The sequence below is a fragment of the Carcharodon carcharias genome, chromosome 8 (assembly GCF_017639515.1).
Source record: "Carcharodon carcharias isolate sCarCar2 chromosome 8, sCarCar2.pri, whole genome shotgun sequence".
Classification (NCBI taxonomy): Eukaryota; Metazoa; Chordata; class Chondrichthyes; order Lamniformes; family Lamnidae; genus Carcharodon; species Carcharodon carcharias.
Window position 1 is genome coordinate 128007153 of NC_054474.1, and position 27729 is coordinate 128034881.

General features: G+C 42.7%; 2 protein-coding genes across 6 annotated transcripts in view; one reads left to right on the forward strand and one right to left on the reverse strand.

The window, feature by feature from the left end:
* The window catches only part of LOC121281223 (chloride intracellular channel protein 4-like), a 29386-nt gene extending 6279 nt beyond the window's left edge, over positions 1-23107 (forward strand). Inside the window, exons 2-6 of the mRNA XM_041194014.1 lie at positions 2215-2324; positions 9099-9224; positions 13996-14102; positions 14446-14609; positions 19246-23107. Of these exons, the coding sequence (XP_041049948.1) occupies positions 2215-2324; positions 9099-9224; positions 13996-14102; positions 14446-14609; positions 19246-19407 (669 nt within the window). The 3' untranslated portion in view covers positions 19408-23107. The remainder of the gene's footprint in view (positions 1-2214; positions 2325-9098; positions 9225-13995; positions 14103-14445; positions 14610-19245) is intronic.
* Positions 23108-25697: 2590 nt separating this feature from the next.
* The window catches only part of paxx (PAXX non-homologous end joining factor), a 35471-nt gene continuing 33439 nt past the window's right edge, over positions 25698-27729 (reverse strand). For all 5 annotated transcript variants that reach the window (XM_041192936.1, XM_041192941.1, XM_041192937.1 and 2 more), the window contains exon 8: positions 25698-25964. In XM_041192936.1, the coding sequence (XP_041048870.1) occupies positions 25904-25964 (61 nt within the window). In that variant the 3' untranslated portion in view covers positions 25698-25903. The remainder of the gene's footprint in view (positions 25965-27729) is intronic.

The following is a 27729-nucleotide window of genomic DNA, read 5'->3' on the forward strand; positions in this document are numbered from 1 at the left end:
CTAGTCAGATGGACAGAGCAGTGGCAAATGGAATTCAACTCAGAAAAATGTGAGGTAATGCACTTGGGGGAGGGCTAACAAGGCAAGGGATTACACTATGAATGGTAGGACCCTGAAAAGTACTGAAGATCAGGGGGACCTTGTTGTGCATATCCATAGACCCCTGAGGGTGACAGGGCAGGTAGATAAGGTGGTTAAGAAGGCAGATGGGATATTTGCCTTTATTAGCTAAGGCATAGAATACAAGAGCAGGGAGGTTATGCTGGAACTGTATAAAACACTGCTTAGGCCACAGCTGGAGTACTGCATGCAGTTCTGGTCACCACATTATAGGAAGGATGTGATTGCATTGGAGAAGGTGCAGATGAGATTTACCAGGATGCTGCCTGGGCTGGAGGGTCTGAGCTATGAGGAAAGATTGGATAGGCTGGGGTTGTTTACTTTGGAGCAGCAAAGGATTGAGAGGGGACCTGATAGAGGTGTATAAGATTGTGAGGGGCATAGATAGGTTGGATTGGAAGGCATTTTTTCCATTAGTAGAGGGGTCAATAACAAGGTGGCATAGATTTAAGGTAAGAGGTAGAAGGCTAAGAGGGGAGTTCAGGAGAATTTTTTTCACCCAGAGGGTGGTGGGAGTCTGGTACTCACTGCCTGAGATAGGACATGAGATAGGACATGTTTTTAATGTCAAAAGAAAGTTTTTATTTAATTTGTAATAGCTTTGGGAAACCTCATCCCGCTCGTGGATAAGGTTTCCAAAAAAATGTAAAGGCCGCTTTGCCTTTTCGCCTGCCCGCTAACCGTTAGACTGGGCAGCATAAATTTGAAATTAATTAGAAAAACTCAGCAGGTCTGGCAGCATCGGTGGAGAAGAAAAGAGTTGACATTTTGAAACGTCAACTCTTTTCTTCTCCGCCGATGCTGCCAGACCTGCTGAGTTTTTCCAGGTAATTCTGTTTTTGTTTTGGATTTCCAGCATCCGCAGTTTTTTTGTTTTTATCTTTGAAATTAATTAGTCCGTTAATGGCCTTAATAAGCCTTTCAATTATCGGCGGGCGTACAGCCGACTCCGGGTCTCATGCCCGACATCATCGCGTGTCATATTATGTTCTGGTGCATCAGGCGCACACCCGCACGCCAAATGTAAAATTCTGCCCAATGTTTCAGATTAAGGACCTTTTTACACAGTCATTGACCTGGAATGTTAACTCTGCTCCTCTCTCCACAGATGTTGCTTGACTGTCTGAGTATTTCCAGTATTTTCTGTTTTCTTAGGAATGAAGTTGTGTAACTATAGGGAGTTCTATAATCAAGCATACCAGAAGTGTTAAAGATAAAAAAGATACACCGATTCATCAAAAATCATGTGGCAAATTCATAAAGCATTGAATCATACTGGGCAGGAAACCTTCATCACATTCCTACTTCTACACTGGCTGTAAAATGCTTTGGGTTACCCTGAGAATGTGAAAGGTGATATAGAAATGTGCATTCTTTCTTTAAGGAAACTCTAAACACAAACCCACTCCCAGTTCTCTGCAAAACGTTTCCTGATAATTATTGTTGTATTATATTCTTCCTGTTGTAGGCAGTTATTCTGACCATACACTGTCCAATGTACAGCAGTTTCCAACACAACAGCATTTTATTTGGTTGTGTAACTGCCTCATACATAGCACAACTGCTGCTTCATTGACAAATTAGCATGGTACTCTTGTCCGATTTTACATCATGTTTTGACTGAAGACCTTCTTAAGGGGCCAATGTTTCATCACTGGGAAGCAAAACAACCGGTTAATTTTGTTGGAATAGCACCACGCACAAGTGATTAGGATTTAGCCAGAAAGAAACATCTTGGTGAAGACTCTGCCTCTTTACTGGATGTTTTTCCCATCGGCTGTCTCCCTTCACCAAGACTCCCCACCCCCACCCCAGACCATTCATAACCATTGAGGCTTTGGCCACTGTATCACAAAAGAATTATTCCTCAATCCCTCCATTTATTGTGCATCCCTTCTCCCTCAAAAACTCCTTTATTACCTACTTTTTTGGCCTTTAGTGCAGTCCATACAGATACAATAATGCCAGGTAACTGTAAACCAGAACTGTGCAAGAGTTGCACATTTTGAAAAAATAATAAAAAAATGCCTGTGTTTTGCACTAGCTAACTGAACGACGAGAACCCTAACTTTTGAACATCTTCTTTGTGTGCAGGCTAGTGACAATGGTGAGAGCATTGGGAACTGTCCGTTCTCCCAACGCTTGTTCATGATCCTGTGGTTAAAGAAAGTTGCTTTCACCATTAACACAGTGGATATGAAGAGGTGAGTGCTGTCTGATCTGAACTAACTGTTGATCCAAGAAACAAAGAGGCACAAGGAGATGTGACAATGAGCCACTTTGTTGCTGAATGCCATGAATGCTTGAAAGTCAACTGTGAAAGAACGGTGTTAAATTCATAACTTTGCCATCCTTCAATCACTTCTCCAACCTGCCCGTCTCATTTTTCATTACCATTGTACCCTCCCCTGAGATGTTGAACAGGGCCACATCAACATCTCTATACCAGTCATTCCTTTCAGGTTTTGCTGTTTAATTATGTAAGGATATGGTTGTTCTTTGCCAATGAAGATCAGCTTCCGCAACAATAAAAATTGTTAGAGATTGTAAAAATTATTTCAAAGCTGGTTGTGCTTAAAATTATTGAGAAGGGGTTGTTGATGGTGAAGTTTCAGCAACTGGTGTTTCTGGTTTTGTGTGGCTGATCATTCATGTGAATGTTATGTTTCTCAATTCAGTGGCCTATTGCACAAATGTTCCCATTAAATTAAGCAGTGCTTTCTTTGAATCTGGGGAAGTTATTGCTTCTTCTGCTAGATTGTATGATGCCCCTCAAAATCTGCATCTGCTTTTGCTAATTTTCTCTGTCTCCTGCTCCCTATGTCACCCTTGTTACAGACAGGGTCAGGAGAGAACTGAAACCCTTTGTACTCTTTTACTGCTGCTGTTGTTCTCTTCAGATGGTGTTCTTGTGAAGGCTGACTGAGTTTCTCTCTGGTTCTTGGATTAATAAAGTATGTGGTATCAGAAGCTAGTTTTGGTCACATGATGGAAAATTTCAGTGCCTTCCATTATGTGCATAATGGGTTGGAGCCATGGTAATTTATACCCTTTGTACTCCTTACTGTCTGTAATCAGTGTGGTTTTCGAAGAGGGAGATGTGTGTGTTTCTTAGCCCCTGGAGTGTGTAGTCAATTTAAATAATGGCAGCAAGATATTGTGGGTTTAAATAAAGAGGGTTATTTATTCAGGCATTCACCCTGAAAGCCTAAACATTTCGTCACTGACACACACACACACACACACACACGAAAGATGCAGTTCAAGAGAATAGTGCATTTTTACAAGTTATAAATAAAAGAAAAGCTTATAGTTCATGTGTTTTGCTCATCTTAGGAAAAACTGTCATTGCAGGCATGGCAAAGGCAGCATTTCACTCTGAAAGCGTGATTCAGGCAGTTTCCATAACTGTAGTCATATGTCAGGGGTTATTGTAGGATTCTGAATTATCTGAAGAGAAAATATCTGCAAGGCTACTGGGAAAAGGCAGTAGGGATGGATAGTCAGCAGGTCACAAAGTTAGCCACTTGTAGTTTATTCTTACCAGGAGATAAAGTTTCTTTATTGGTGAGCTTGGAATAGGAACCAAACTAAGAGACCTTATAGATGTAACTGTCTCCGGATTCAAAAAGGTATGGGTATATCGCCTTTTGCTGCTGCTGATGTTCCCTGCAGATGGTGTTCTTGTGTAGGCTGACTGAGTTTCTCTCTGGTTCTTGGAATAATAAAGGACTTGGTATCAGAAGCTAGTTTCAGTCACATGATGGCAAATTTCAATGCCTTACCATTTTCTGCATAATGGGTCAAAGCCAGGGTAAGTGATATACAATGGGTGAATGATTGGCAACCCATCAACATACCAGCCATGATTAGCTCACTGGAAGACTTTATTTGATATTCTATCCTCATGGCTCTGACACATTTGGCAGTCATTCTTTGTTAGATCTCTTCCATTGAGCTGGTAAGGATGGTCCCTTTGCACCTGGGAAACTCATTTGCATTTAAGAACTTTCCAGAGACATTTTCAGACATAAGTTAATCCTTTGTCTGTGCAAAAATTGCAAATGTCACCTGACCCTTGGCAGCCATCTTAACAGTCTTGTAATTGACCCTTTTTAAAAAATAAAAGACAGTGTACTGAGTGCAGCCCAGGTTTAAAGTTATGAATAGGACATGTCTTTACTGAACATGAAAACCTGGTTCATTATGTGTAAGCTTAGGCGATTAGTATTTTCAGCTGTTTCTTCGTGAGAAGTGTCACAGCTTCTCTGTCTTCACCTTGCAGGAGGTGTCACTGTTTATTAATAAGTAGCTGGACATTAGAAGGACATGTTGATTGGATGCATAGATTGGTTGCAGCACAGAAGGGGGCCATTCAGCCCCTTATGTGTATACCAGCTCTCTGCAATAGCAATTCAACTATTCCCATTGCCCTGCCTTTTCCCAGTAGCCTTGCAGATGTTTTCTCTTCAGATAATTATCCAATTCTCTTTTTAAAGCCACAATTGAATCTGCCTTCATCCTTTAGGCAGAGCATTCCAAATCCTAACCATTTGCTGTGTAAAAAGGTTTCTCCTCATATCACCTTTGATTTTTTTTCCAATCGCTTTAAATTGGCATTTTCTGGTCCTTGACCTTTCCACCAATGGGCATAGATTATTCCTATTTATTCTGTCCGGATGTGCTGTGATCTTGATGATGGAGGGTTGGAGGCAGCTCATGTAAAGCATAAACTCGGCCTGGATCACTTGAGCAAAATGGCTTGTTCCTGTGCTGAATTCTGATACTTCATGGTCCAGCCTACTGAGCTGAGGCTCAATATTCTGAGCCAGATCACTGCACTTCAACTCCTGTGAACTACTGCATGCCTCAAAGTCTATGGCCATGCCTGCATGAGGAATGCAATTGTAATATAAAATTAAAGTGACAAGGCCAAGTGATCAGATTACAGCTCTGAAAAATCATTTTAGGCTCTTGATATTTTCCCTTCCCCCCAAATCTCAACTCCACACCCACCATCCTGTTCTTTCCCTGTGTCTCCCAACAGCCCCTATCTCCCCTCCCTCCCTGCTTCAACTCTGAGCTGGCCAGGTCCCACTCTGAAACCTGTTTGTCCAATTATTCACCCCTATTCATGTGCTTGCACACGATGCTTTTGCTCTACATTCTGGTCAGTGCTGCTCTCAACTCTGGCCCTGGTCTTTGCCAGTCGGTTTCTCCACACAATCCCATTCTAGTGTTACCAACCCTCCGGGGTTGGTCTGGAGTCTCCAGGAATTGAGGATCCATCTCCAGGACACAGCTGTGTGCAACCCTGGAGAAAAAAATCATCAGGACATTAAAATTAAAAAAAATCTTTGAACATCTTTCTTTGCCAGATATAAAAATATTGAAAATGGGGGAGAGGGGGGAGGAGGGAGCGGTATGGGGTGGTGGGGGGAAGGCTGTTTGGCTGACAGTCAAGTATCATCCAATTGGGTCTTGAGTGTTTTTGTTTTCCATTTGGCGTAGGAAGGCTGTACGTCACAATGATGGATGTGTTGGTGACAAATGGCAAGAATGTAGGGGGCAAGTCATGTGATCAGACTTCCATGAATACATTCAATCACAGTTAGCAACCTTAGTCCCATGTACATAATGCTATCTCCATTTCCCTCCTGTTGGTTATAATATGGAGTGCAAGTGCAACATTGATCATTTAAATTCTCGGATTTAGTCACAGTGGATGTATTGAGGGGTAAGTATGAAATTTTGAAATGGCTGCTGGTATACAAGAATACATCTAATTTGCATAAGTAAATAAAGGTTTATGGTAAATAATGATAAATAATAACTGAAAAGAAGGACAATTATATTGAGTACAAAGACTAAGGATTGTAAGCCAATTATGAAAGGAAAAACATTCTTAAAACATATTGGAATGAAGAGCACATAAAGCATAAATGGAGGAGAGCAGAGCATATTTTTAATATTTTAAAATTGTTTTAATTCTCTGAGCAAACCCACAGAAGATCAATTGTGTAATATAGTTCAAAATATGGCTAGGTATTCAAAATGTTGTGTGTCTATCTCTATCTCCCTTTCTCTCTCTCTCTCTGTCTATCTTTGTTTCTTGCTGTGCTCCATGTCACTATTGTGTTTGATGTCAAACTCTGAGGTGCACGCTATCCCTCAATTATTTATTTTGTCACCTTGTGCCATGTTGCAATATTGCAAGTATATTAGCTTTTCTCAAAAAATGTTGTTCCAATTGGTGTAAAAATATATCAGTTACATCCAAACTGGTCTTTATGAATGAACAGGTTCCAAAAGGCTCAAATAGCTAGAGAAAGTCAATGGGAAGAAAGGGTTTTTTTCTCTCTGCTTGATTGGAATTTGAATAGTCTTAATTCAGTAATTCTTCCTGGCAAAAGGCTTGCGGTACACAACAGTTGGTGCAAATCAGAGTTGAGCTATTAAACTCTGAGAGATTACGATGACATATTCTGTGGTGTGACAAGTCACATGTCGCAGTAGTGTTATAGGAAGTGTTTTGGGGTTGATTCATGTGGTTGGAATGGTAGAGAACACTTAACTCTGAATCTGCAATGCTTCCTGTCAGCAGCTGAAAAATATTCCCTTCCTCATTTTGTGTATTTAACAAGTAAACAAGGCGAGGAGTGACCTTTTTGGCACAAGCAGTTTTTGCGCCTCAAATGTTACTTTCCCTTCACATATTTGCTTCCCCGGCATTTTCTATGGTTTGAGACTATAATTTGGAGGTTTTTTTGAACATCAGTAGTTAAATTTGACAATAAACCACAGGTCCTTTGTTAATATAGCCGAGTATTAGGCTGTGGGTGGAGGATATGTAACATGGGTGGGGTAGATGGTCACAAAATTCATGCATAAATCAGTCTGTGGCAGGTCAATGGATTTCCCTTAAGGCATAAGGTCAAAGAGTAAACAATGCTGATAGTGAGGAGCCAGGCGCCAAAAAGAAACTCGAAGTTTGGAAAGAAAAAGATCCTCAAACAAAATACCTAATTGTTGCAACAAGCAAGCAGTCAGGTAGCAAAGAAAGAACCTGCATTTTTGTTTTAATGACCTCGGGATGTCCCAAAGCATTTTGCAGGCAATTGAATACTTCTGAAGCTTAGCCACTGTTGTGATATAGGAGCAGATCTCAAAATAGTACAGGAAGAAACAACAAATGATAGGGGAGATGCATTGCATGGTTTATACAATCAGGAAGATTTGAATAAGCTGGGGCACTTTTCTCTACAAAATGGGAGGCTGAGGGGTGATAGAGGTACTTAAGATTATGAAGGATTTTGATAGACCAAAACTAGGTAAATATAAGATAGTCACTAATAATCCAATGAGAAATTCAAGAGAAACTTCCTTATCCAGGATGGTTAGAATGTGGAACCTGCTACCACAAACATTAGTTGAATTGAATAGCGCAGATGCATTTAAGGGGAAGCTAGATGAAAGTGTTGTTTTGTCAGCTATAGGAAGGGAAAGATCTGCAAAGGGCAATGTTTTTTTAAGTCTCTGGAGTTGTACAATATAGTAGTCTCCTAAAATCCTGAGAAGATACTGCCCAGGACTGAAGCCTGTGATGCGATGAGGTGAGGTGCTTATAAATTCAAAACCACATAATATTAACTAGTCAAAGGATTCTGAATTTATACTGGAATATAAGCAACTCCTGTGACTGCAGTGGCTGCCCACATAAGCCTTCTCCAGGAGAGGTGCACCAGGTCGAGTTATTGAGCATGACTCCAGCTATCACCAGAAACATTGACCTGCTATAAGGTTCAGTTTTTCAGATTAACACAGGAGGACTTTGAGAGCCGTCAAATTACAGGAAGGATGTGATCGCACTAGAGAGGGTACAGAGGAGATTTAGAAGGATGTTGCTAGGACTAGAGAATTTTAATTAACAGGAAAGATTGGATATTTTGGGGTTGTTTTCTTTGGAACAGGAACGGCTGAAGGGAGATTTAATTGAAGTGTATAGAACTTTGAGGGGCCTAGAGAGAGTGGATACGAAGGATCTATTTCCCAGAGGTCAATAACCAGGGGGTGTGCGTTTAAAGTAATTGGTAGAAGGATTAAAAGGACTAGGGAAAATCAGATAAGATTCCGCCTCCTGACTGCCCCAGTGTTCCATTGTGGAAGAGCATGTGCGGGGGATATTGGAGGACAGCAATGCACTCAGTAATCCTCCCACTCTACTTCTTGTGCTCAAAAAAACAGTAATCAGCCTCATTCACATGAATAATTAATAGCCACTTGGATGAAGTATGGGAGAGCACTGGAACCTCATGGAGTTATAGCCCAACATTAATATCTTAAGGATAGAAGATTGGGAGCTTGACAATGGAGCTTGAAAATGGGGATTAAAGAGAAGATTGAAAAAAAATTGCTGAAGGGCAGATGGATTGCATTGAATGGCGGAGCAGGCTTGTCTGATCCATACTCCTGCTCCTATTTCTTATGTTCCTAAGATAGCCAGCAAGGAGTTCATAGGAGCAGCCTCATTATTTTTAAAGATTCTCATCATGTCAGGAAGTCTCAGAGGCAGATTGAGGGTCTCTGGACATCAACAACATTGGAGGCCTCTAGGCACCCACTGTACAAATATTCCTCCCCAATCTATTAAAACAAACGTGCAGTAAAATGTATGAAGAAATAGGCCTGTAGAATGTTTACACGCTGCATTACCTAAAAAGCAAATCGTACCACAATTTACTATGCTTGGATTGCAGTTGTGTGCAGCATTTTGTCATATTTTGGGTTTGTTTTGCTGGGACATGAGCTCCGGGTGTTAATCTCTCCCCAATCTGTAGATGTGCAACTTGCCGCATACTCTCCCATCGCTTCATCCCTTTTTCCACTTTGTTTTCCGGTCACTGAATTACCTGAGCCCCAGGCTTCGCTTAGGCATTAGTGATGTCTCGAAACATAATGAATATCCATTTCCATTGCAGGAACCCACACATGTTGAAAGATATTGCACCAGGCTGTCAGCCACCTTTACTCATTTACAATGGCGAGCTCAAGACAGATAATAACAAAATTGAAGAGTTTCTGGAGGAGGTTCTCGCTCCTCCCAAGTAAGTCAAGGCTATATATCTTCTTCAGAAAATTTGTCTATTGATTAAGATTTGAATGAGATCTGACGTGACACTCTGCTGCTTTTCAGAGTTAGGAAGAAGTTAGTGGAGGGACCGTGCAGATCCAGTAACTATTAGAATTTTGCTTTGTTACCTTGGGGACATGACCAAAAATGTTTACAGGGCTACCACAGCTAATGATGACAATCAGGACTAAGAAGTCACTTATCAGAGGATGAGAAAATACAGAAAGCCCCAAGAGGAGAGGAATAAACTCAATAACCAGAGAAGTGTAGAGTCATATAGCAGAGAAGGTCATTTGGCCCATCGTTGCTGTGTTAGATTTTTGAAAAACCTACCCAACTAGCCCGAGTTCCCTGCTCTAGCCCTGGAAATTTTTACTGTTTAAGTGTATACTGGATTCCATTTTGAAATCTGTTTACTGAAACTGCATCCACTCTTCCAGATCATAAGAACTAAAAAAAATCTATCCTCCCTGGGTTCTTACCAATTACCTTAAATCAGTATCTTTTTTTCCATCTAACTTTTTCTATCTACTGTATCAAAACCTTATAATTCTGAATACTCCTAATACATCTCTCCTTAACTTACTTTGCATTAAGAAAACATTCTCAACTTCCCCTATTCTTTCCCCTATGAGAACCTATTATAAAAGGCTTGTGTCTCCACTTGTGGCTGAAAGAATTGCAGAGCCTGGGGCAAAGCTGCTGTGTCACAGTAAGTGATTTCATTGCTGAATTGTTGTTCATAGTTTCAAGAGCTCTTGTTTCTTTGACAGTGGGAGCACTTGTTGAAAATTGGTGCTGACATCAATGAAACATTGTTCAAAGTGCTGCAGGTGAACTGCAATTACCAGCCAACAAAAACTCATTACGGCTGTCTTTTTCATTTATTTTGTCTGGGTGGGTGTAACTCTTGGCTCTGATATGGGGGCACATTCGCAGTTGAAATGAAAAACTTAAAAACTTCCTTTAAAAGTTTGGATCCAGCAAAGAAACTTTCTTTCATAGCTGAACTACTCTGATTGTCAATAATTCCCATCCTTATTTCAAAATCCCTCCCTGGCTTCATCCCTCTGGATCGTCATAGCATCTTCCAGCCTCACAGTCCTCCAGATCCCGTTGCCAATTTTGGGATCTTGCGGATTCCTGATTTACATCCCTTCACCATCGTCTCTCCAAGGATTGCTCCTGTGAAGCATCTTGGGATGTTTTACTATGTTAAAGGTGCTACATGAATGAACTTGCTGACAAAGATTCAAGGACATTGCAATAAAGGAGGTTATTCTGAAATTCCGATGCAGTATCCTCCTCTAAGTTATTGCTAAATACTGTTTTGTAAAACATCTGCATATGTCCAGAGATGGAATATCACACAAACTCTTGCTCCCATGCAGTCCGAGGCCATACAGACTGTTGGGTGTGGTTCAAAGGTGCTTTATTCCATGCTGTGACCGGTTTGTCAATCCTTTAAAGGGGAGGACCCGAACATTTGCTGTTGTGAAATATATATATTTATAATTCATTCATGGGCTGTGAGCATTGCAGGCAAGGCCAGTATTTGTTGCCCATTTCTAATTTCCCTTGAGAAGATGGTGGTGAGCTGCCTTCTTGAACTACTGCAGCCCACCTGATGTAGGGACACCCACAGTGCCGTTAGGAAGGGAGTTCCAGAATTTTGGTCTGGCGACAGTGAAGGAATGGCGATATAGTGCTAAATCAGGATGATGTGTGGCATGGAGGGGAATTTGCAGTTGGTGGTGTTCATATGCATTTGCTGCCCTTGTTTTCTAGGTGGTAAATGTTGAGTGTTTGAAAAGTGCTGTGAATGGAATCTTGGTGAGTGCTGCAGTGCATCTTGAGATGGTACACGCTGCTGCCACTGTGTTTCAAAGGTCGAGGGAGTGAATGTTTATGGGTGGGGTGCCAAGGAGGCAGGCTGCTTTGTCCTGGATGGTGTCAAGCTTCTTGACAGCTGTTGGAGCTGCACTCATCCAGGCAAGTGGAGAGTCTTCTATCACACTCCTGACTTGTGCCTTGTTGATGGTGGACAGGCTTTGGGAGTCAAGAAGTGAGTTATTCTGCACAGAATTCCCAGCCTCTGACCTACTCTTGTAGTCACATGGCTGGTCCAGTTCGGTTTCTCCTCAATGGTAAATCCCCAGGATGTTGATATGGGGAATAAAGGGATGGTAATGCTGTAGGGAGATGGTTAGAGTCTCTCTTGTTGAAGATGGGCTACTTGTATCACACAAATGTCAGTCCAAGCCTGAACATTGTCCAGGCCTTATGAACACAGACTGCTTCAGTGTCTGATAAGTCTTGAATGGTACTGAACACTGTGCAATCATCAGCAGACCTCCCACCACTGACCTTATGTTGGAAGGAAGGCATTGAGGAAGCAGCTGAAGATGGTTGGGCCTAGGACACTAACCTGAGGAACGCCTGCACTGATATCCTGGGACTAAGGTGATTGGCCTCCAACAATCACAACCATCTTCCTTTGTACTAGGTATGACTCCAATCAGTGGAGAGATTTCCCCCTGATTCCCATTGACTCCAGTTTTGCTAGTGCTCCTTGATGCCACACTTGGTCAAATGCGGCCTTGATGTCAAGGGCAGTCACCCTCACCTCACCTCTTGAGTTCAGCTGTTTAGTCCAGGTTTGGACCAAGGCTGTAATGAGGTCAGGATCCCAGTGGCCCTGCATGACAGAGAGGCTCAGAAGCACAAATAAAATGGAGTAACTGCCTCAAATTGGAAAAATTGTCTTTGAATCATTTTGCAGAGAAGGAGGTCATTCAGCCCATCCAATTTGTGCTGGCTGTTTTGAAAAACAAGCCAGTTACTCTCTTTCTCCACACCCCTGCATTTTTTCTCCTTCAAGGATTTATCCAATTCCCCATTTGAAGGCTTCTGTTGAATCTGTATCCATCAATCTATCAGGCAATGTGTTCCCAGCCACAACTCTCTGTGTTAAAAAAAGTTTTCCTTACATAACGTCAGGTTCTCTTGATAATCATTATGGCCAAGATTTTCTGTTCGACGTGCAGGGGCGGGCCTGGCACACTGATGCGTAAAATGACACACGGTGATGTCGGGCGTGCGTCCCGATGTCACCACGCATCATTCCGATCTTTCATTTGGCAGGCGTGCACTGGAGTCGGCTGTGCGCCCGCTGAACTGTCAAAGGCTTATTAAGGCCATTAATAAATTTGACAGGGCTTGCCCATCCAACCTTAAAGCTGGCGGGCAGGCAAAAAGCCCAGGTTGCCTCACATTTTTCACAAAACCTCATCCACGGTCGGGATGAGGTTTCATGAAGGGTTTATTACGTTAATAAATATTTATTAAACATTTGATAAACATGTCCCAGCTCTTGTGATGCTGTGATTTTTAACTTTTTTTATTGTGAAGTTTCAAACTCAACTTAATCTTACTGAGGTAGCTCCGTGCCTCAGGGAGATTTCTGCGCTCTTTCATGCGTATGCTCCCGACCGGCCCGCCCTACAGGGAGAAAACTCTCCCCTAAAAAATCTGTGTCTTCTGGTTATTGACCCTTCAGTCACTGGAAAGAGCTTCTCTTCACTTACCCTAACTAAACCCTTTTAAATACCTCTATTAAATCTCCCCTAAACCTGGTCTGCTCCAAGGAGAACAATCATGGCTTCTCCTGTCTATCAACGCAACTATAATCCTCCATCTCTGGAATTATTCTAGTAAACCTCTGCAGTACCTGCTCCAAAATCTTCCTGCAGTATGGATTTGAGCTGTAGTTTGAAATCTAATTGTGCTGATTTATTCCAGTGGCAGTAAAGATAATTAAAGAAAACAGAAATCGCCTTAGTGTTTTTATTTTCACATGGTAGTTACTGTTGGAACGCAGCGAAATGAAACAATCAGTTTGTGGGCTGGCCAAACCCTCATAACAGAGTCAATTTAAACTCCCAATAATAACCCAGCACAGAGCAGCATATGAATGAAGTGAGCACAGTTAATGAAGACAATCACTTCTGCAAAATGGATAGCCAGAGAGGGGTTAGACAATCAGACAGTGTTTCTGGCTGTCATGGCCACTTTTCTACTCCCAGAGGGGTGAGCCTGATCCCAGAAGGAAAGGGTGACTGGAAATGTTACTTGCTGAATGAGCCATCCCATTGTTTCACCTCCTCCTCTTCTCCTGCCAGGTTGGTAAATCCATTGTGACCTGGGTCAGAATCTTTTTAGACTACCCCACCTAAAATTTAGAAGTGGGCCCTAATTGTCCTTACAACCAAGGACATTTTATAATTTGTTCTTGGATGTGAGCCTAATTGGTGAGGTCGGTATTTATTGCCCATCCCTACAGCTTCCTCAAGAAGATGGTACAGGGCCTTCTTCTTGAACTGCTGCAGTGGAAGTTTGATACAGGTGTGTAGCTTGCAAGGCCACACCAGCAGGCAATTAAGAGTCACATATAAACTAGGCTGAATAATGACAGCAGAATTGGATTGCTCTGGGTTATACCACCACCTACTGATCATTTATTTTATTGTGTGCCTTTGTACACCATAGGTCACACAGTCTCCCACTCATTTTGGTTACTGGTGCCCAACAAGGGACACTTAAGTGCATAAAAATGGCTTCTAATAAAGAGACATTAGCTTCTCCAAATCAATTTTCACCATTCAGAAACACTGAGACATGCAGCCATTTTATACATTCGTCTTCATTGACCATAAAGGGTTAGATTTGTTTCATTCTTTCCCCAGGTACCCTAGACTGAGTGTCAGATGCAAGGAATCCATGACTGCAGGTTATAGCGTCTTCCAGAAATTCTCAGCTTACATTAAGAATCCACTTCCTCAAAAGAATGAGCGTAAGTTCACCAGCTACTCACTTGAAGATTTGATATTGTAATAGTGATACACCAATTAAAGCCCGCTTTTTTGAATTGGTAGACTCATGTTTAGCTTGTTTCCAGTGAACAAAGGCAGCATCATTGCTGCTCTGATTTGGGATGGTGGGGGTTGGGGGGAGGGGGGAGGGGTGGTGAGGGAAGGGGATGGAAATCTATCCTGTTACTTTTGCTGGACCAATGTTTGACAGTGTTTGGCAAAGGCTCAGCCAATTTTTGGGCATTCAGTGGTCCTTGCTGTTGATAATGGCTGGTGTGACTGGTGACATGTTCTTGCATTGTGCTAATAGCTCTTTGTGTTCAGCTTTGGAGACATCATTCCTGAAAGCACTAGTGGAGCTAGAACAATATCTGAACACGCCACTACCACACGAAGATGGAACCTACCCATCAAAAAGGTTATTCCTGGATGGGAATGAGCTGACATTGGCTGACTGCAACCTCCTACCCAAACTCCATGTGGTTAAGGTGAGTGAAATTTTTAAGTCTTTTCCTTATCAAGAGCACCCCTCAACCAATTACGCAGAAGAGGTGCTTATTGTTCAATCTCCTCCTTGAACGAGAGGGAAAGGGTCATTCTGAACCAAGAGACCACCATAGCTCCTTCTTAATGAATTCTACTTTATCCAGCCAATGTGCAGAGAAAAAGACAAACAAAAATCCACTATGAAAACAAACTGAGGGAAAAGCAATCTTTAACACGTGACACTTCAGGCACTTTCAAATACAATCTTTTCTCTGCCCATGTCTAGTAGTGCACAAGGTAGACAGAGCACATGTTTCCACTTGCTTCCATAGCTAGTTTCTCCTGGAACAGGTGGCTAGCCTGTCACCAGAAGCTATAGCTTGCAGAATGCTACTCCATATCAATCATGCCTAACCAGGAGACTCTCCCACTCTTACCATCTGCCTTCGGAGTATTGGAAAGATTAACAAGTTGCTAATCAACGAAAACAAAAGCAGAAAATGCTGGAAAAACTCAGCAGGTCTAACAGCAGATGCTGTTGGACCTGCTGAGTTTTTCCAGCATTTTCCGTTTTTGTTTCAGATTTCCAGCATCTGCAGTATTTTGCTTTTATGATAATCAACATGTTTGGCTACATTATAAATGCAGCTACCATGGCCATCAAGTCCTGGAGTGGATTCAAACCCAGAGCTTCTGGCTTAGAGGCAGTGACGCTATCCACTGCGCCACAAGACCTCCCACATGATGCAATAAGCATTACCTAATAGACATTAATAGGTATTACAGTGCATTAATGAAATAAACTGCATAGACTAGGCTGATTGAGTACACAGGAATCAGGATGATCTAATTGAGGTGTTTAAGGTGATTAAGGATTTGATAGGGAGACAGAAAGAAACCTTTCCTCTGACGTGGGAACGCTGAATAAAGGGGCATAACCTTAAACAATTCCACTGTGATGTCAGGAGGTACTTCTTCACACAAAAATTAGAACTGTTGAGGCTGGAGGTCAATTGAAAATATCAGAGCTGAGATTGATAGATTTTTTTGCTGGGCAAGGATATCAAAGGGTATGAAACTAAGGAGGGTAACTGAAGGTATAGATCTAATTGCATGTGGAACAGGCTTGAGGGGCTGAATGGTCTAATTCCTGGATCTATGTATTTATGAAGAAGGGTCATACGGACTCGAAATGTTAACTCTTTCTTTCCACAGATGCTGTCAGACCTGCTGAGTTTTTCAGCAATTTTTGTTCTTGTTTCAGATTTCCAGCATCCGCAGTGTTTTGCTTTCAGCTATATATTTATTACTAAGGACCGTTTCACAGTATTTTTACACATTTTAGACAGACTACATTTTTAGCAATGGTTATTCAGTTGCCAGTTTATGAGCAACCAAGTAATGGCTTCTGAAAGCAATGGTTCAGCTTCATTGTGGAAAGTAGCACCTGTCGTGCAATAAAGATGCCTACGGTGTCACATGCCAGAGATTGCCTCCCTGCATTTTCACAACAAATTTTTGTTTGCTTGCACATAGGCTGGTTAAAGCAGAATTTGTTAAGAAAGAGTGGTTGTTAAATCGCCTGTTTCTCGGACCCTGCCACTGTGACTTTTCTTCTAACCTTTGACCCAGCCTGCAAGGCGGGAGGAGAGGGGACGGGAAGAGGCAGTGACTACCTAAAATAAATATATTCTCTCCAACACCACCACCCTACCCATACTGGATTCCTTTTCATGCCCTCCCAGGTCCTTTGGGGGAGATGGTGATGTAGTGGTAATGTCACTGGACTATTAACACAGAGGCCCAGGTGAATTCTCTCGGGACCTGGGTTTACCATGGCAATTAATAAATCTGGAATTGTAAAGCTAGTCTCAGTAATGGTGACCATGAAACCACCAGCGATTGTCCCAAAAAGCATCTGGTTCGCTAATGTCCTATCGGGAAGGGAAACTGCCATCCTTACCCAGTCTGGCCTACATGTGACTCCTGACCCACAGCAATGTGTAGTTGACTCTAAACTGCCCTCTGAAATGGCTGAAAAAGCCAGTCAGTTCAAGGGCAATTAGGAATGGGCAACAAATGCTGGCCTTGCCATTGCTGCTCACATCCCATGAAAGAATAAAGAAAAAAAAATCCATTCAGAAGTGAACACCATGAATTTGCCTAGAGTTACTCTGCACCATCCAATGTGTTCTGCCCCTAGGGCATGTCCTAACTGAAGTCTCACACGTGTGATTCTTGATTACTTGCTAGGGAAGAGTAGCTGAGGGATTTTCCCTCAAGGTCCATTGTTTATTTTCAGTGTAGGGCTAGGTGGGCTGCAACCAAGGCTAAAGAGTTCCAGTTTCCTTTTACAATATGGGGGGAGGGGGGAGGCACCTTCATCTATCGCAAACAAATCCTACCCACTGGGTGGCATCCTAGTATTCAAAGTTCATTCCCCCATCCTGCACTCAGTGGAAGGGCCATAGTCGGGGGGAGGTGGTAGCGTTAGTGATGGGGGCTTGAACTCTTTGCCTTCTGACTCAGAAATGGTAATGTGTCCAGGGTCATTCCATCCGAACATGAGCACCCCACTAAATCCCAGTATGTAAAGACCTGCTGGAGGCCCTGAACTCTGTTGACCCAATTTAACTGCACAGTATAGACTATGGAAACAGTGATAGCATTCAGTTAACACGTGTAGGAATGATTTGATGTGGAATCTACTATCTAGACTGAGGTTGTCATGTTCAGTGTTGGGATAAGATTAAAGGAATTTAAATTCTTCACTATTGTTGTTTCTCCATCATTAGTTTAGAACTGATAGATGTGACTGGATCATTGCTGATCAAATGGATCCCTATTAACTGCTCAGGTGAATGCAAAAGATTCCACATGGTTATTTCAAAAAAGAGCAGGTTGAGAGTTCTCCTTAGTGTCTTGGCCAACATTTATTATTCACCCAACATCATTAAAAAAAATACAGACTGTCATTTTTTCATCACTCTTTGTTGGGACCTTGTTGTACCTGAACTGGTGGTCACATTTCCTACATTACAACTGTGACTACACTTCAAAAGTCCTTCACTAACTGTAATGCACTTTGAGATGTAGGAAGTTTCTGAAAGGTGCTACATTAAAGCAAGTCTTTCTTGTACTTATTTCTGGTACTGGTTAGCATGGGATTCCCAAAATCTTTAAAGAACATACAGCTGCCTTCTCTCCCATTCCCAAGACAAGAGGATTTCAGGAAAGTAAATGTAAGGTCACAGTGAAGAATGGAAAGGTCAAACAGGCAGGCAAATTTTGTTAGAGGAAATATGTTAAAATTGGATGGAAAGTGAAACCAAGAAATAGAGCAAAGGATTGGAATGGCCAAAGATGCATTTCAAAAAATGAAACAGATTATGATCAATTCAAAATTAGTCATGAAAACAAAACTGAGAATCTGGAATGTTACATCACACCAATTTTGACAAAAAGAAGTGAGTGTTGGATGATCAGTGAAACAATGCAGAAAGGAATTGAGGCTGTAGCTTGTGGTTTTTTGAGGTGAATAATGAAGATATCTTGAAGAGGTGCTGGTAAAACCTGAGACCAAAAGAATAAGATCAGGAAGAGACAGTTGGAATTTCTCACGCACGTAATATGAAATCATGATTTAGAAAGTCTGATGCTGACAGGAAAGATCGATGGTAAAAGGGATCAAGGTAGACAAAGAATGATCTTTCTAAAGAACCTTGCAAACTGGATGAATGTATCACCAATGAAGATGATCCACAGTTCTACAGCAAGATTAACATGGAGGTCCATGGTTGCCAGTGCCCTCTTAGGGCATGGTACCTGAAGAGAGAGAAAGAAATATGGAAAAGACAATGAAAAGGGTCTTTGAAATTGGGTGCCATTCCATCTTGTTGAACCATTGAGTTAGTCTCTGAGTCATGGCCAACACCATGGGCTTGCTGTTGACCACAGTACCTTGTCCAAGGTGGTAGAAAATTCATTTGGAAAAGAAACAGACTCAGTTCTGATGGAAGATCACAGATTTGAAACATTAACTCTGTTTCCCTCTTCACAGCTGCTGCTAGACCTGCTAAGCATTTCCAGCATTTTCCATTTTTATTGGAAGCAGACTCAGTCCAGTGGATCTGCAAAACCATCACCATTTGCCTGTGATGTTTTAAGGAACCTTTATGGGCATGTGTTGCATTGCAGACTTCCTGGCGATCAGTTTATATACACATTGTCTCACTGCAAGGTTAACCTTGGGCCTTACTCTATGCACCTTAAGGAAGGTTTGATGTGCTGATGTGAAGATCCCTCACTTACCATTTGTATCTGTGTCTACATGAATTGTTTTGAAAAAAGTTTCATGCTGAACTGGGGCTGCTTCCTAAGTTGAGGGGCAGTTGAGGAAGAGAGGGAGAAGCTTGTGTGATGCATACACACATACATAAACCTATGGGGCTGTATGGTCTTTTCCTGGGCTGTAGGTTCAATATAATTTTATCATTGAGCCTCTTCATCTCTCCTGTGATCAGACAAATGTTAAAAAAGTGGGAGGGAATATACTATCTGACATAGATTGGGAAGGTTGGAGATCATGGTCATAGCCAGGTGCAGGGGCTAACTTGAGTGTATCTGATTTCTTAACAGGTTGTGTGCAAGCATTATCGGAACTTTACAATCCCAAAGCAACTTACAGGCCTGTGTAGGTACCTAAACAATGCCGAGAAACGCGAAGAGTTCATGAATTCCTGCCCCAACGAAGAGGAGATCAAGCTGGCATATCGAAATGTTGCCACGACATTAAGATAGATTTGGAGCACCAGCACTGACTAGGAGATTATCTCCACTCATGGGTCTGTTTATGCTGGAGATTAAACTAACAAGCTTTAACCCAATGCAACATTCTTGCATATATCGCCACCATCTCGTTCTGGATATTGTGTTCATTTGAAGCTTCCATTCTTAAAGGGGCACTATGGTTCACTGAGAAACTGCATATGAGAAATCTGCTACTGTGACTTATTTCTTGTAGGTCTCTTGTAATATCATCTCATTGAAGAGGAGGATTGGAGGACAGGGTCAACATTTGTATTCTGTGATATAATTCCCTAAAAATTTCAACTCCACCTAGTAATGATTTTACAGAATTTATAGTGAGTTGATATTTAGATCCTTAGCGTACTTTTAAGAGGAAGATTCAACTGATCTGAAATTTGCTCTGTATAAAGACATCCTCACAAGATGTGACTGAACTCTCTTTTACTGAATCCCTAACATTGCACCTCCCAAAGAAGTATATGTTTAATTTGAAGCCGCCAAAAACCACTTGGAGAGGCTTTTTACAAATAAATCTATATTTAATGTGAAAATTAGAGGTGACATGGATGGGAAAGTTGTTTTTTATACAGGTGTGGCCTCCAGCAGAGATGCCTCATAAGATGGTCGCTAAGGTTTGGTGGAAATACCAATGTACATTTTCTCATACAGCAACATCACTTTTGCTTTGGAAGTCCAAATACAGAGTTGGTCGTTTGGTGGGAGTCAGAGAAAATCAAAGCAAATTGAACAGATTAAGATGCGAGAGAAAGCAAAATTATGAAAGATGTGTGCCGTAACCCAAGTTAAGGCAAACTTTTCCTCTGCTTGATGGATTCCCTGTTGAATTTGTTGGACAGAAAAAGTGGTCAAAATCAATTGATCACACTAATAAAGGTCAAGTTTCCTTTATCCGAAAGCCTTGGGGCTGATTGTGTTTCAGATTTCAGAAAAGTTTGGTTTTCAGATGCTAAGTAAAGGCCTAAGCCTACTTACATTACAATGGCTGAAATCTAAGCTAGCTAAAGTCTAAAGTAAATAAAGTGACTAGAAAAGTAAGTTGTGCCACTGAATAATAAGTACAGGGTACCTGTAATAAATTCCCACCTGTGGTGCCATTCTGCTTGAAGGAGAGGATTTGCAAGGTAAACAGTGCAGGCAAACAACTAGACTTCCTGCGCTAAAGGTCGGGTGCACTCAGCGAGGTTCGTGTTGGCTCAGGTTGTGTTAGCTTGAGTCACAGACTTCCCACACTAAAGGTCGTTGAAGTTCAAAAAAAATGCAGGTTTTGGATGCATTCAGCTTTTGGATTTACGGAAAAAAGATACTCAACCTGCATAGCTATACCAAAGTAAACCAAGTCCTACATTGGCCCTATGGATAAGAGTCCTAATCAAGGAGACAGAGTGTGATTTGCTTAAGAGGGGATATATAATTACCCATCAGATTTCAGCCATTTTGTGAGTCTGTCTATTAAACACATTAAGGTACAATATAAATTATCAGTCAGAATGTTCCAGAATGTCACAGTTACAATTAATTGCTTGTGTAGTTACATTAACTTCCTGATAAGCTGTTTTATTACAGATTATGATTTGGATGCTGTTTACTTCTCTTTCCTGTAGAGTTTTATTAATTCTGGGAGAGCTGTATTAATTCTCAATGGTTAACTCCAATGAAGGATGCCAAAATACTACAGTCCATGTTCTGTTGACAAGCATAACCACCTCAAACCAGGAGAATTCCCTTTACAGCCAAATGTCAATCTTGATGATTTAAGACCCTAATCAGAATTATTTCTGTTGATGCCAAGCTTGCAGTAAGGAGGATGTCAGAGATAATTGAAAGATTTGCATTTAAATAGCACCTTTCATGACCCCAGGGCATCTTAAAACACTTCACGGTTTTCCTGTGTCTCTGATAATCAGATAGTTTAGATTTTATGGGCATGGCTATTGAATTCTTGAAGTTCAGTTCAGTTGGTGGTTGCCACCACCTGGTATTTCTGGAGGAATGAACTCTGGCCTCTTACAACCCTGAATGGTCAAAAGTCATCTTGTCTCATTCCCAATATTCCTATGAATGATAAACAGAAGTGTTAAAAAATGTGAAAGATGCACATTTTGTTAATGCTCCAATGATTTTCCTCATGGATTTGTCCAAATTCTGTGTGTAGGAGATTAATGTTCAAATCCTGAAGGATTGGCAATGCCAGTCCACTTGTGATCTGTGTGAAAGACCCATTGTATGAAATATTTCTGTATCTAGATACTGAGGCTTACTCCCTGGTCTTGCTGTTGTACCTTTATATCGCACTGAATATTAATATAAACAGTGTAGATTAATAGACTGTAGCATTGATCTGAGTTTGCAACACACATTTGCAGAAGATTGACTGCTTATAGAAGTCTGATTGCCCATGTGGTGTTTGGGATTTACTTTCTAAGGAGATTAAATTTCTAAGTGTATATAGTGTTTCATATCCCTGCTCTCTGAACTTTATATGTGGTTAGTGCATTTACCAAGAATAAGCTATCTTCATTGTTGCCTTGAATTTCATTGCCCAATGCAAAATGCTACCTTCTAGCTACTATTTATAAAGTGCTTTTCACCACAATCTCTAGTGCATGAAGAATTTCCTTCCATATTTATTGAGAATTGCTGTGGTTCCCTGTGTCTCAGTTGTAAGTGCATGTCCCACTCTAGTATAGAACTTAGCCTCTAAAGACCACTGTACCAGGTACAATCATTGATTTGTCTCATATTAACTAATCTCAGCCCTGGAAGTGTTAGGAATGCTGCAGTTAGTCTCAATGTTCCAGGGCTGGAGAGGAGTGAATAAAAAAAACACTGGGGTAATATACTATTTACTCCTGCTCCAAAGTGCCTGTGAGTGGATGTCGGATCAGGTGGCCCACCATGATCAGATTTCCTAGGTTCTTCAACAGCACCTCACAAACCCGCGAGCTCCACCACCTAAACGGACAAAGGCAGCAGACGCATACGAAAACCATCACTTCCAAGTTCCCTCCCAATCATGCACCATCCTGATTTGAACATCCATTACTCTTCCTTTATTATTGATAAGTCCAAATCCTCAAACTCCCCACCCTACAGCACCGTGGCACAACGTTCCCTCTAATCTTGTTTGGAATGCACGACCCCTTTAACTTCTTTGGTGCAGCTGCGCATGAGCAGTAACTTTATGGAATCGACTTGTACACGGCCTGAGTGGGGGACATCCGGGATGCAGCTAACAGGGAACATTGTTGTGGGAGCATCTTCACCACCTGCTTTCTTAAGGGCAGTTAGGGATAGGCAACAAATGCCAGCCTTGCCAGAGATGCTCACGTCACAAGGGTAGATAAAGAGAAGTCATTTAGGAGGGTGGTTGGTGCCAGTTTGAGACAAGGCCCTCAGTAGAAAGGGGAAGAATTTTGGAGGGGGGGAGGGATGCAAATGGTTTACAAACTAAATAATGTCACAAGTGCACTAAAAAAAACCCCTCCTTTTGAATCTTAGATTATACTCATAATACTTTGTATGATGGATATTTGTGTCACAATCTGATCTTCAGTATATATTTAAGATGCTTTGTACCATGTTTAATGGATTAACTGTTTATGAAATGATTAGTAGTGCAGTTGAATTGTTTACCTGTGAATGATTTGAATAAAACCCTGAATGAATTCCATTTCTTTCTCCTGAATTTGTTTCTGTTTATTTGTCATTTGTCAGTAATTTATATGTAAGCTGTTTAGGAGTTAACTGAAGGCCTTTCTCTCTATGTCACACCAAGGCCCAGAACGATGGAGAGCCTCTCAGTCATAGCAATAATGGCGGACAAGCCCAGAAATTCTAAGTCATGCCCCTGAACATGGCACTTCCTAGTTTCATGGGGGTGGGACGAGTGTGGCACTGGGGTTTTTACATGTGCGGTTTACAGAGGCAACTGGGCATTTAAATCTCCAGCTGCCTCCACTGAAGTGGGGTTTTGGTAGGCCAGGAATGTGAAAGCTGAAGTGCACAGATTAGGACAGGTAAGAGCAGGTCTGACCTTGGTGAATTCGCTTGGATAGCCAGAGTACCCCTTTGGAGAAATAAGGTACCCCATTGGATATGGTCCCAGGGCATCTTTGGGAGAGGTAAAGATTGTTAAAATTAAACATGACTGTGCATAAAAAATAAAGAAACTCATTGGAACTGTCAAAGGATATTAGGTGAGTTGGCATGGAGGGGTAAGGGCAAAGGGTCATGGTTGGGGGCCAGGGTTGGCATAAGTTGGCACTAAGTTGGCATAGGAGCCATAAAGGACCATGTGGAATTGCAGGGCAAAGAGGGTATGAGGGGTCATGGGGAGTGGGTAGAGGGGCATGATGAGGCATAGGTTGGCATGGATGAGGCATGAGGAGTGTGTGGGATGGATGAGAGCTGGAGGTCTGCTCAGAAGCAGGCCTTCCACCCAGCCCGCTCGCACACCCGCCAGTCCCTGCACTCCGCATTCATTCCGGGGACCCCCGTTCCAGCCAGCCCACTGTCACCCCACAACTCACTGCCCCATGTCCCCCCCAACACAGAACGGAAATCCCAACTGCGACAATTATTTTTAATGGTGAAGTTTGCAGAGCTGAGAATTCGCCCATCTCTGCACACCCGACCCGAGAGAGAAAAGCTGGGCCCAAGTAACCAGGATTTCCAAGTAAATACCGGTTAACTTAAAACTGCACAAAAACCATCTGAAGTTCTTTATTTGAAACTCCAGGTGGTAACCAACATTCATTTATTGCCCATCCCTTGAGGTGGTGGTGGTGAGATGCTTTCTTAAACTGCTGCAGTCCATGTATTGTAGGTGCACCCACAGTGCTGTTAGGGAGGGAGTTCCAGGATTTTGACCTAGCGACAGAGAAGGAACGGCAGTATATTTTCAAGTGAGGATGGTGAGTGACTGCCCTTGTCCTTCTAGATGGTAGTGGTCGTGGGTTTAGAAGGTGCTTCTAAGGAGCCTTGGAGAATTCCTGCAGTGCATCCTGAAGATGGTACACACTGCTGCTACTGTGCGTCAGTGGTGGAGGGAGTGAATGTTTGTTGATTGGTGCCAATCAAGCGGACTGCTTTGTCCTGGATGGTGTCAAGGTTCTTGTTGTGGGAGCTGCATTATCCAGGCAAGTGGGGAGTATTCCATCACACTCTTGACTTGTGCCTTGTAGATGGTGGACAGGCTTTGAGAAGTCAGGAGGTGAGTTACTCGTCACAGGATTCCTGCTCTTGTAGCCACAGTGTTTATATGGCTAGTCCAATTTAGTTCCTGGTCAATGGTAACCCCCAGGGTGTTGATAGTGGGAGATTCAGTGATGGTAATGCCATTGAATGACAAGGGGCGATGGTTAGACTCTCTCTTCTTGGAGATGGTCATTGGTTGGCACTGGTGTAGCGAATGTTACTTGCCACTCGTCAGCTCAAACTTGGATATTGTCCCGGTCTTTCTGCATGTTGACATGGACTGCTTCAGCACCTGAGGAGTCCTGAATGGTGCTGAACATTGTGCAAACATCAGCGGACATCCCCACTTCTGGCCTTATGATGGAAGGAAGGTCACTGATGAAGCAGCTGAAGGTGGTTGGGCCCATGACACTATCTTGACTTGGTGGTAATGGTAGAGTGGGGGATATGTCAGGCAATGAGGTTACAGATTGTGTTTGAGTACAATTCCACTGCTGCTGATGGTCCACTGCACCTCATGGTTGCCCAGTCTTGAGTTGCTAGATCTGTTCAAAATTCATCTCATTTAGCACGGTGGTAGTGCCACACAAGACAACGGAGGGTATCCTCAGTGTGAAGGCAGGACGTCGTCTCCACAACGACCGTGCGGTTGTTACTCCTACCGATACTGTCATGTATCTGCAGCAGGCAGGTTGGTGAGGATGAGGTCAAGTACGTTTTTCCCTCTTGCTGGTTCCCTCACCACCTTCCGCAGACCCAGTCTAGCAGCTATGTCCTTTGGGACTCGGTCAGCTTGGTCAGTAGTGGCCTCACCAAGGTTCTATACAACTGTAAAAGACCTCCCTACTTTTGTAATCTATGCCTCGATTGACAAAGGCAAGTGTCCCATATGCCTTTTTCACCACCCACTAACATGACCCTCTGTCTTCAGAGAACTATGGACACACACACCAAGGTCCCTTAGAAGTGGTATATTATGGGCAGACAATCTCCTATTGTCCGTTTAACACTATCACAACAACCCCTCTGTGTGAACAATAACATTTACACAAGAGTACATTACATACTGTGAAACAAGTTTCTTTTTAATTTCAATCTTCAATTTAAAAAGCCACATAAAAGGTCTCATTATTGTTTCTTAAACAAGCAGAGACAGCATTTCTTTTTTAAAAAATTGATATCCATCTTTGTATATAAAACATAAATTATGGTAAATGACACTTCATTATAAACACCCCCAGCGAATCCATTTTGTGCCCAATCAGGTGCTTCACTCGCTACTTTCATCAAGGCTGTTGTCCTCAAAGCTCACTCCAATGGGAGCCTTTGTTCTGAATGGAGAAGGAAAGATTCAGTTTATACAGTGACACAGAAATACAACCTTTGATGTATGCAAAGCAACATCACAACAGTGACTATGCTTCAAAAGTACTTCATTGGCTGTAAAGCACTTTAGGATGTCTGATGGTCATGAAAGGCGCTACATAAATGCAAGGGCTGGATACTTAGACCCTGTTGTGATAAGTCTATTTGGCGGGCATCATGCTGCCTGGAGCTGGGATGAGGAGGTGACAGGGCTACCCATTCACAAACTGGGGAGCCAACTGATTCAGTTGAAGGCCTCTTGAGGCACTGGGAGTTAGATAACCTGGCAGCGGCTTCCTGGTGACAAACCAGGAGGTCACTCTTCCAGGCAAGCTTAAAGGCTGGCCTGCAGAAGGGAGTCCCGCTCCACCATGGCGGCCTGGCTGCTGAAGACATTCTTAACTTAAAAGGTCAGACAGTTGAAGAGAGTGCACCTCAAAATGGAGGTGCTCCTCTCTCTCTCTCGCTTGAACTGTAGATTTCTGCTGAAGCTGAACAATTTCTCCTTCAACTCCTCTCACTTCCTCCAAATAAAAGGTGTGGCTATGGGTACCCGCATGGGCCCCAGCTATGCCTGTCTCTTTATGGGGTATCTGGAACATTCCTTGTTCCAGTCATACTCCGGCCCCCTTCCACAACTCTTTCTCCGGTACATCGATGATTACTTCGGTGCTGCTTCATGCTCTCGTCGGGACTTGGAAAAATTTATTAATTTTGCTTCCAATCTCCACCCCTCCATCATTTTCACGTGGTCCATCTCTGACACTTCCCTTCCCTTCCTTGACCTCTCTGTCTCAATCTCTGGTGATAGACTGTCCACCAATATCCATTACAAACCCACCGACTCCCACAGCTATCTCAACTACAGCTCCTCACACCCCGCTTCCTGTAAGGACTCCATCCCATTCTCTCAGTTCCTTCGCCTCCGTCGCATCTGTTCCGATGATGCTACCTTCAAAAACAGTTCCTCTGACATGTCCTCCTTCTTCCTTAACCGAGGTTTTCCACCCACAGTCGTTGACAGGGCCCTCAACCGTGTCCGGCCCATCTCCCGCGCATCCGCCCTCACGCCTTCTCCTCCCTCCCAGAAACATGATAGGGTCCCCCTTGTCCTCACTTATCACCCCACCAGCCTCCGCATTCAAAGGATCATCCTCCGCCATTTCCGCCAACTCCAGCATGATGCCACCACCAAACACATCTTCCCTTCACCCCCCTTATCGGCATTCCGTAGGGATCGCTCCCTCCGGGACACCCTGGTCCACTCCTCCATCACCCCCTACTCCTCAACCCCCTCCTATGGCACCACCCCATGCCCACGCAAAAGATGCAACACCTGCCCCTTCACTTCCTCTCTCCTCACCGTCCAAGGACCCAAACACTCCTTTCAAGTGAAGCAGCATTTCACTTGCATTTCCCCCAACTTAGTCTACTGCATTCGTTGCTCCCAATGTGGTCTCCTCTACATTGGAGAGACCAAACGTAAACTGGGCGACCGCTTTGCAGAACACCTGCGGTCTGTCCGCAAGAATGACCCAAACCTCCCTGTCGCTTGCCATTTTAACACTCCACCCTGCTCTCTTGCCCACATGTCTGTCCTTGGCTTGCTGCATTGTTCCAGTGAAGCCCAACGCAAACTGGAGGAACAACACCTCATCTTCCAACTAGGCACTTTACAGCCATCCGGACTGAATATTGAATTCAACAACTTTAGGTCGTGAGCTCCCTCCC